Source organism: Zerene cesonia, chromosome 11, assembly GCF_012273895.1.
Source record: "Zerene cesonia ecotype Mississippi chromosome 11, Zerene_cesonia_1.1, whole genome shotgun sequence".
Taxonomy (NCBI): Eukaryota; Metazoa; Arthropoda; class Insecta; order Lepidoptera; family Pieridae; genus Zerene; species Zerene cesonia.
This window is the reverse complement of record NC_052112.1, coordinates 3,773,841-3,785,317: the sequence shown is the minus strand read 5'-3', so window position 1 is coordinate 3,785,317 and position 11,477 is coordinate 3,773,841. Positions and strand designations below refer to the sequence as shown.

The 11,477-nt window shown below is 32.7% G+C and overlaps 1 protein-coding gene across 1 annotated transcript in view; it reads right to left on the bottom strand.

Moving 5' to 3' along the window:
- Window positions 1-6,754: 6,754 nt before the first annotated feature.
- Window positions 6,755-11,477, bottom strand: part of LOC119830197 (beta-galactoside alpha-2,6-sialyltransferase 1) — a 12,676-nt gene continuing 7,953 nt past the window's right edge. Inside the window, exons 2-5 of the mRNA XM_038353108.1 lie at window positions 8,840-8,937; window positions 8,225-8,370; window positions 7,814-7,944; window positions 6,755-7,210 (exon numbers count right to left, since the gene is read on the bottom strand). Of these exons, the coding sequence (XP_038209036.1) occupies window positions 6,966-7,210; window positions 7,814-7,944; window positions 8,225-8,370; window positions 8,840-8,937 (620 nt within the window). The 3' untranslated portion in view covers window positions 6,755-6,965. The remainder of the gene's footprint in view (window positions 7,211-7,813; window positions 7,945-8,224; window positions 8,371-8,839; window positions 8,938-11,477) is intronic.

Genomic DNA, 11,477 nt, shown 5'->3' with positions numbered 1-11,477 from the left:
ACATTTTATATTTAATAAGATAGTTATACTTAGTAGCGAAATTCGATCACATTATAGTTATGACTGTGAATTAAATTATTATAGAAGAAATCCAGATCCATCCTTACTATTACAATACATGCGCAAGCAAATCTGTATGTCTGTCTATCTGTCTCTTCTTTACATGAAAACCGCTTAATTGATTTCGATTAAATTTAGTATAGACCTGTGTCTTGAGATCCGAAAAGAACTGAACTGCGCGGGGAAGCCGCAGGTGGAAAACTGTAATCAATATTCAATATAATGTAAATTATAATTAAAAATAAACAGTACCTACTATAATAACTGTTTAATATATGTGTAAAAAATTATGTTTATCTAACTGAGATGAAGTCAGTAGGATATTTTTAATGAAACATCTTGCCCGTCTGGATCTAGGTTAAAATTAACGAGCTCGTGTTTGTGATCGACACCTACGCACTTTAACCGTTACTGTTGGGTTTTATTGAATATGCAATGAGTAATTCTTTTTCTCCAATGCCTTTACTTTCGTTTTACAAGACAGCCTTTTATAGGTTTTCAATAGTGAAACAGTAGTTAAGTTTCGACTCAAAAATAACATTTTCTTTTAATATATATTCGCCCACAAAAAAAAATCTAACATTGCAAAAATGCAACGATTAATAGAACAATAATAAAAAGAAAAAAACAACGGCAAGTACTTAACTTTTAAAATCATAAAAATTCTTCAGCTATTTTATTATTCGCTCGCAATAAAACAGTATCGATTATTCCCAAAATATCAATTGCTATTCTACTGAGTGATGTTAACTCGTCTACAAGATCTGCATCACAATCGATACTCCATCCACCAACATATTCCAGAGAAATTTACTCAGGCTATTGACTGAGTAAGCTGTGTTTACAAAAATAAGTCAAAATGACCCAAACAATAGGAGTCGCGAACGCTGTAGGTCGATGTTCGTGTATAAAAAAAATAAGGAATTCCTGCACGACCTGAGGCTTTTCAACTCTGGGTGAATACCATAATGTATCGAACACATTTTTAGATATAATTGTTTGGACATGATGAGAATTTTGAAGCTCTTTACAAACTTTTGTGCGTATAATTTATTTACAATTGCATAGATCGTCAGTAAAACTATATTTTATATTTTCCATTGACTTAAAAAATCTTAAGTACACTTAGTACACTATAAGAATCCTACTCCCTCTAAAGTATAAACTTATACCAGCTAATGAGCTTTATTTAAATCTTATTATTGTTTATTGCAGGATTGATCTAATTACCCCATTTGTTTATAATATTTGTATACACGCTTAAGCTAAGAAGTGCAACTTTAAAAGATCGACTTAAACCTAAGGCGAATAAAACAAAGCTAAGGATAACTGACATTGTTCTTCGTAAGATTATTATCTTAACTACGTCAAATTGATCAAATGACAGGCTGCCTTTAATATAGATTAATCGACATAAAATCTAGGTACGTGGTTACGTAAATTAGTTTCACGGAAGCGAGCCGTATTAGTATTTTCCGATCGTGGACTGTGTCAATTTATAAGGAAATGTGTTTACTATAATCAGAAACAACGATTACCGATACAACCACAAAAGAAAAAAGCAATTGGTGGCTTTGTTATCGTCAAATGGTGAAAAAAGTAATTTCTTATTAACCACGTAAATCCGTAAATTTTGTTATTTACTTAACCATTTTTAATATACTTTTGTCAGTAACTTTTAACCTTTTTCAATTTTGTATTAACTATATAACTTCTACTTTTCTTTTTTTCCAAATAAGGAGATAAGACTTATTGGGAAATCTACACAATAAGCTATATTTACACATGACATTTTCAGTTTTTTGACCATTATATCTTCCTATTATATTCTTCTTTCCTTCAAATCTTCTGGCGATAGCCTTTTTTGTCAATAAAACGTTGTTCTAGAGAAAAATAAAATAATTTGTTTTCCTTTCAACGATGTACCTATCGAAGCTTATAGTTATAAATTATTCTTCCTTTCCTCTCATTTCTGCATCATCATTATAATATATGCATATCCTGCGCATTAGCTGTAAACAAGTGTGCCCAAATCAAAAACAAAATGCGACCTCGAAACCTTCACAATAGTGTTTCGCATCGTTATTTTTCAGTATTTCAATAAAGCGAAACAAAAGAAGTCGAACTTACGTTCGGAACTGTAACTGTAAATTTTGTAACAGTTGCGTTACATAAAGCAAATGAATAATGACCATTCTGTGGAGCATGCGGTGACTCATGCATCGCCGTTAGAAGAAATTGGCACGTCTGCTATAACTTCCTTCCTTTCCTTCAGATCTAATAAAGGATTAAATAAATATCGTCCTGACTATTTCGATGATTCACATTGAGAAGATAAGTGATTTGATATTGTATTCAATACTTTGATTCTATTTCTAAACTCTGAACTAGGGAATCTTATAAAAAATGTATATTCTATAATGTTTCTAAATATTCATAAATAGCCGGAAAATATTTGTATTAGTCTCTCGTTTCATATTACCGAAGGAAACAAACAAACTTTTGAAACTCTACGTATTCATTAATTAGAAGTATTTACACCCCCCGTAATCCACTTCATTTCAGTTTTTAAAATTAGCAATAAACAAATTTTATACAGAAACAGATTTTCATAGACATAATTATATACTTTCATCATTGTAATAATATCTAAGTAAAATTATAGCAGTCGGAAATTTCCACACTATTTATTTTACAATATATCACCTATATATAAAAATGCGGAAGCATCGTTAGGTTGCTGCCTCCGCAATAAGCTGTGAATCATAGTACCACAGACCACAGTGTCCCAAAAACGAAATTTCCAAAAGTTTCTTGAATCATGGTATGGTATCTTATATATATTACCTTCTTGTAACTACTCGTATTTTCCCCCTTTAAAGTACAATGTACACTGATTGTAAACTGTAAGACGTAGTCGATCATTGTATTGCGCGCTCTATGTGCCACTTTATTATTATGAGTCAACTCCATAGCGTATTCCTAGTATTATTAAATGGTCCAATTTCAGAACGGTGCTAAGACTCACCGCACTTAAGAGATAATTAAATTTGGAACAGACTAATATAACTGTTCTTAAATTGTAGGGGGTATGGAAATGAAGATACTATTTGCTTTTGGTAAATATAAGATGTTTTCTTAAGACCAGTCCAGATAGCGTTTTATTTTATACACAGTATACTTCGTCTTGGCTCCGCACGAACATCGAAATTTCGTTTTATTCCAAAGGAGCATTTAATCCGAATAAAAAGTATCGTAGCACCCAAGTCAGCTGATATCCTGTCTATATACCAAATTGCATCAAAATCCGTTGAGTAGTTTCAGCGTGAATGACGAGCAAATATCCAAAAAAAAAAAACTTTTCACATTTATAATTCTAGTGTGACAGTGTGAAAAATGATAAATCAAGGATCCTTGAGGCACAAGTTTATTTATCACTTTTTCAATAATTTGTGTATTTGAATGGGAAATTAAAAAAAAATTTAAAGTTGTCTTCAGACTTCGCTTCGGGCACGTCGTGATAAATATAATACATACATCTATTTCTATTAATTAGAAACATAACATTTTTAACGTACTCATTTTTAAGAACGAGAAAACATTTAGGCTAATGCTTTTGCATTTCATTATATAATTGAAATCCAATATATATTACTCTGTGTGGTGTTAGGTACATTTGATATTGAAGCTAAAAAAAATATGGTAAAGATAAATATAATTCATAATACGTGAAATTTTATCATTTATGAATGAATCATAGCAAGAACTGCAACAATATTTAAGTGATATGAATTGAGTCATGAATGTAAAACAAAACCTGTTTTTGGAGGGATTTTATGAAGGAAGAAATATATTTAGTGGTCATTTCGAAGAAAAACTTGAGTTCACATACCAAAATTGATTTTGATGTTTTAGTCTGACGTCTTATGAATTAATAAAAGGAACGTGTAGCTTTTAAAAATAATAACAAATACAAACACAATGCCATAGAAAAACATTGAGAAGCTTAATATAAACAATACATAATGAGACCTTTGTAATCACCGTGCAGATAAGAAGTCTTCAATCATTGGAGCGTGTCCAGGCTCGGGGATCAATAGGCACCTATCCAACGTTTCCTGGTACACTGAATACATTATCTTCCATAATATCCTAATTATACATAATTGACAAGATTCTATTATTCATAAAAACAAGAACTAAAAAACCAATAGGAAAACCTAAAATCGCAAATGATTTACTATACCCAGTTCCGCGCTAATTTTAAGCGAGTGGCATATAAATGATTGGGATTAGGTTGAAAATTGACATGTTAATGACCATGTGTTTATAGTGAGGAAACGTATAGCCACGAGTTAAAATCAGCTGCGTACGCATATCTCGGATGTCGCTAATTCCGTGCGCTTGTGTTGAATCACTAATCAACAGCTAGCTAGCGTAGTATATATCAGTATTCTGCTAGCACCTACTGACCAGCACACGACGAATCGCTAAAAATACAAGATACGGCGAGGGCACTTCATGGCCGACATGGCCTTACTTGGAACACATAAAATAACTACCAAATGTTTGTTCCTGTTTTGATAAAAATTTTAGTACCTTAGTTAATGCGTGAGTTCAAGATTTACAGGCACAATACGTATTCTTAGATTTTCAATAAGTAAATACTTGGATACAAAGTGCCTTAAAATAATAACAGTAAACTTAAATACTGCAATTCTAAACAAATTTCATACAGATAGGTACCTACACAAAATATCCTGTAATTCCTGAGAATTTAATAATCATTAAGGGAAAACCGTGAATAAAACTTCATATGTATTTATATATATACCTATATAGTTGTCATTTACATTTTATCGCATTCTAAATATAATTTTCCTTCGTATACTAAATCTTGTATATGGAATTCAAAAACGATTATTTATCCTGATACATGCTGTGTCACTACGAGCAACACGGATGGCAAAAACAATTATATACGGAGCAATTTTACTCAAACTGCAGATAATAGCCTTTTTTTTTAAGTCACCGCTGGTAATGGAGCTGGTGGGTCGCCTGAAGGTAAGCGCTACCACCGCCCATTATCATTCGGAGAGGCGAGAAGTTGATTGCAGACCTTACACCTCTACAAATGGATTGCCGACTTAAAATTGGAAAGGGATGAAGAAAGGATCGACGAGAGGAATAATGGAAAGGACTGGAAAGGATAAGGAAAAGGATATGGGTCTCCAGCTCCCCAACGAAACACAACAGTACGCTATAAGTCCCAAGAGAAACAACGTTTGTAATGAAAATGGTAAATCATTTATTGTCACAATCTTCTCAATTTAATCAATATAACAATTCTACAGGTATGCATAATTCAATTAAACATAAGTACAGAAATATTAAATATAACAAATCAACTTCATTACTATAGAAATTATGAAATCTCCTTGCAACCTAAAAGCGGTTTTCACTTTCAACTTTGATATGATTAGATGAATAAATGTCGAATTAATTGACTAAACAATAATGACATACTTATAGACAAAACTTTATACTTCGGCGGGTATACATAATTATAGTGATGATAATCAAATATTCAAATGTAACAAATGTAAGAAAGCTATGATTCTACATTCTATACTTATAAAATATTTGTGGAAGACATGAACAAGCTTAGTCTTGATGTAATTGTTTTATTCTAAATATAACTATAGCTACACACATTCTGTTAAAGTACACAACATAGGTGCAGTTCCAACACTACAATATACAACAACTAACAAAGATACCCGATCAGTACTTTTATTACTTACTAGCTGCGCCCCACGGTTTCACCCGCGTAAATCTGTATCCCGTATGAATATCGAGATAAAAAGTTACCTATGTGTTATTCCAGTTGTCCATCTATCTACGTACCAAATTTCATTGCAATCGTTTGATTAGTTTTTGCGTGAAAGAGTAACAAACATACACATACATTCAACAAGCTTTCGTATTTATAACATTAGTAGGAGTAGGACAATAATAAACAAATAACTTTCTCCTAGTGACCTACGTTTACAATACTTCATTTCATGTTATATTTTCATGTTATCATTTTAGAAGTCTATTGTTATAAGCCTTAATACAAAATTATACAGAAATATAGAAACTAAACAGACATCGAAGGACACGCGGTCTTATTGTTAAAGCAACGATCTCTTCAAGACAACAAACAGTTTTATTTTAAATTTTATTCAACTCTTTGAGTCTTCTTAAATTGTGATCAAGGCAAATCATTCATGTTTTTAACTCGCTTTTATCAGCTTCACCTGAATGTTTGTATGTATCCAATTTCTTCAAACGCGATTTGACTCACTTTCAACGGACAGATTTAATTTAGACTTTGTACAATTACATTATTGGTGACAATACAATAATTTAAGGAGTTTATCTTTTTATCCTGATTAGGATAGCCAGGATTAAATTATTTCCTTACGTTTACTCTGTATAAGTGAAAGTGAGAAAATTTTAGTATCTTAACTATCTTTAATTCTATGATTTAAGCGTGTTCATGTAGTTTTTTTAAGCAACTGCATTTATTATTATAAAATATACACAAAATATTGATGTGGAACCCTCATGCGCAAAGAAAAATGTCGCGTTGAACTAGCTTTCTGATGCGACTTTGCACGCGTAGTCAAAAAAAAAGACAGTCTCTATCCTACGTCCTTTCTAGGGCCTCAAACTATCTCTATAGCAAATATTATCCAAATCGGTTCAATGAAGGGAAGAGACAGACAGAGTAACTTTCACATTTATGACACTAGCAGGCATTGCATTTGAATGATGAAGTCTACAACATAAAATTATAGACAAAACATTAGAACAATCTTACATATCCATCACATCAACCCTCAAATAGTATGGGTGTATCAATCACAGCCAACCCGTCTATACCCAGGTATATCTATAAAGCCTCGTTGAAACACATCAAGATCGGGGTTATCACGGATTCTGTCAGCCAGAGCCTTCTCTTGGGCTAACGGATGCCAGGCGCCGAGGGTACAGCCAGCATCCTCGTTTGACAGGTAATAATGACAGCGGCGTGTCGCACGCACTGACGGTACGTACTCGAACACGCGTACGCGGTTGCAACGATGCAGGGCGAACCATATGCCTGTAAGTTATACTATATGTATTAAGAACCTTTATTGTATCAATCCTTTCTTAATCCCATTCCAATTTACAGTCGGCATTCCATTTGTAGAATAAGGTCTGCAATCGACCTTGCGCCTCCCCAAATGTTCATGGGCGGTAGTAGCGCTTACCATCAGGCGACCCACCAGCTCCATTGCCGAGGATAACGTGAAAAATTAGGGTGATATGTGTGCAAAATGCGAAGAGATTATTCTATTTTCAAGATGAAATACGATGAACGGTATCATTAAAAATTCCAACTATTTTTAATTTCTTTTAAACACAATATTTTTTTTGGTTAGGGTCTAAATTGTGATAATTAGGATTTAGGTACTTAAAACATTAGATCGCTATTAGAAGTGTAAATGAAAATTGTGTCTTAAAATCAAAAGAGAATTATGTATTTCATTTGAATTCAGACAATATTTCAGTTGATCGATTGTATATGAGTCTATCAATGAATATTGTTTGTTAATAATGTATTCGTTTGAATAATCTAGGTGGAAAAATAACTACTATAGTAAGTTAACATGTGGTATATTTCCCTACATATACATGAATGCAAAATAAATACAACCCATACCTATAAACCCTGAAGATGGGGGGTTCCGTCTCAACCTGTAGGGCGACGAATCCTGTAGTACAGTCCACAGTCTCCACAGTACCAGTGGATTAAGTAAATGCACATCGGCGTTCGGCCTCTCCTTTAATAACCTGAAAAACCGTTATTCATTAAAATGTATTTGTTATATGACGGGATTGAAATATGAAACATTTTAAAGCATCGAACAGGTCTTTAAGTTTTATTGTGTGCAAAATAAACAATTTCTTAATTAAGAAAACGATCCAATAGCTTTAATATAATTTATATAGCCTAATTAAAATATGCCATTAATATTTCGTGTAATCGTAATCAATTTATTTGTGTAGTTCATGTGATGCATTATTTCTTTCTTTTTAATGCCACAATATTTAAAATGTTATGACTACTCACTTTTTATAAACCGAAAAAAGTGGAAAATCCGGGTGATCATACCAGTCTCGGAGACTAGAGGAAAAATTTGCTGGGTCCCATATTAGAATAGACACATTTTTGTAAAGGGGATCTTCGAGAAATCGAAACTCTGGTTTTGCTACAACCTGTAAGAAATATTTTTAAAAAATAATTATTTTAACGGGGCACACCAATTTTCAAATAAAAAAAAAAACGTCACCAAATTGGTTCACCCAGTCAAAAGTTCTAAGGTACTCAAAAAAAAAAAGCAGTCGAATTGACTTACTCATCTTTTTTTCAAGTCGATTGATAAAAAAGTTAACGGTTACAAATATTGTTTTCTACTCAAACATTTGTGGCTATTATACAATACAAGCTGCGCCCCGCGGTTTCACCCGCGTAAGTCCCTATCCCGTAAGAATATTGGGATAAAATGTTGCCTATTTGTTATTCCAGTTATCCAGCTATCTACGTACCAAAATTCATTGCAATCGGTTCAGTAGGTTTTGCGTGAAAGAGCAACAAACACACACACATCCTTACAAACTTTTACATTTATGATATTACTAGTAGGTTAGTAGGATTAGAAATGAAGTTATATAAAGTACGGATTACCTGCGAGTTGAGGATACGGAAAGTGGTCTTAGATCCCACATCTTCGGTATAATTTTCAGTTGGGGCGTTGTTGAACCGGAGCACCATATCGTGTGAATCTGAAATTTTAAATTGTAATTTTATAATACTGCCATAAATAATTATGATTTTTAGTTTAGTTAAGTAGGTTTGAGTTTGAGTATAAAATGCACATGCATTTTAAACATATAGAGCATTATTTCATTTGCATTCGTAAATTGTTTCAATAAATGTATCATTCGTTGAAAACAACAATAAATCAATTTCATAATAACATCGGGTTTGATTATCGTTATATTTTAAATTTAATTAGTGGCATTGTTGCGTTTTTTACTAAGAGAATAAAATAAAGGAATCCACACATGCAGTACCTACTGCAAGAAAGCGGAACAATGGAAGTAAACAACGCGATTAACAATAAAAGACTTTGTAATTACATCTGATTATTATCTATTATTGAGTGAAACGTTCACTTTTTTCTTATAGATACTTATCCTTGACCTATGTTCTTAATTAATCTATAATTGTACATACTTAAATAACGATAGCGCTCTCTTAGTTGTAACATATCTTCTATCCTCTAGTTTTATACAATAATATTGTTCGAGAGTTGAACATTGTGATATTAGCGGATTTAAAATACGCCTGTTTTAGTAAATACTTATTACTGAATTATTATTATAAAAAAAGAAAAAAAATTGCCTCGTGTACTTTTTTTTTAATTTTTATATTGACCGTGACTCTTGATATACTTACAGATAAACTAGATAATTAAGAATAAAGCCAAAAATATATTGTCTAGCTACATAGTTGATATTTAATACAAGCGAATGTAACCAACAGGTAATTAATAATTATTAATAATGCCACGTGGAAGACGACAGTTTAAAATGGCACAAATCAAAGCTAACGATGAAACCGTTAAATAATGTTTGTGATACATTATTAATGGTTTTAATTGTCTGAAGCAATTCTATTGTGTGCAGAAATCGTCACCATTTGTGACATTTGTTATACATCTTAATTACTCTTGAATTATAGTCGTTTTGATTTTCCGAACAAATTGAAAAAAACACATATAAAATAAATAAATAATCTTTGACACAGGCTAATTGCAGTCGATAGGTTCGCATAATTATCATATATATCTTTCATGTTTTTTTTTATTAATTGCACAATAATATTGTTATAATAATTGCTGAAGGTTGAAACGGCTACTAATGCATTTTTAACTAAACAAGAGCAGTCGACCCACATTTATATGAATACTAGCTGCACCGGCAAACGCTGTTCTGCCTTACTCTTAACGTTTAGTGGTATGAAAAATAGATGATAGCCGATTCTCAGACCTACCCAATATGCTTACCAAATTTCAGAGGAATCGGTCAAGCCGTTTCGGAGGAGTATAGAGACTAACATTGTGACACGAGAATTTTATATATAAGATGAAAGTTTCATAGAACAAATAAATGCGAATACAATAACTAAGGTAGGTACATATATATAACTAGTGGAAAGGCTGATCCTTAAAATCAAACAAGTGCGAGGGTACGTGACCGTATGACATTGCTTCCAATTAACAAGAACTCAGTGCAAATAACGAAGAGACCATATCGCTTCTTCGAAAACTTAAAAGACAAATGCGTTTTACTGTTATTATCCTATAAGCATTCATTGGAATATTGGAACAAAACGCGTAGGATCCCCACAACAAAAAAAAAATGTATAAGTAATACATAAATGTGAGTTTGTTTAATTAATTTTAGGATTCCGTACCCAAAGAGTAAAACCTATTATATATAACACAGTCTTATAAAGATGTGTAGACAGTACATCGTGCAGGGAGCAAGGCGAGAGACATGGAAGGTATGAGCCCGAGCTATGTACGCTATACAGTTCGGGACACTATTAAGGGGCTGCCATGCATGTTTTAAGGTTTGTAGGTATGCCATATTGTTTTTTTTACATGATTAAGAACATACAGTACATACTGCTTGTACTGTGATCGCTTGCAAATCGCCATCCCGCGCTAACACGGATTTGCATTTTCATTATTAAACACTTTGAGTGAGTTGTGAGAACCGCGACTTTGTCGAGACGTTTTCGGCTTTTAAATCGAAATCGTTCGTTTTACTAACAGTAGCATAATAAATAAATGCTTCGCTTTATATTGTGCTATTGCTTAGACTTCCGTGTTTTTCTGTCCATCGGTCCGTTCGTCTGTCACTGGCTGTGGAGGCTGTATCTCATGAACAGTGATAGTAATACAGTTGAAATTATCAGAATTATCAGAGATGTATTTATATTGCCGCTGTAACAACGAATTATAAAAGATCGAGGTTAAGCAACAGTTGGCACGTTATTAAATTTGATGAGTGACCGATTTTATTGCAGTTGCTCTTTAGCTTATTTAAACGGAACCCATAGTGTCACGAGTCGTACTCGCGCTTTGCCGATTTTAATAAACTGGCTCAAAATGTTACACTACTAATTTCTATTCAATTTGCGTATACATTGAAAACACAATACAAATATTAATTACCTGTGGGTTCCCTACCGGGAGTTGCAAATAAAATATGATTTTATCCCACAAATAATTACGTTTAATGCTCACGGTACG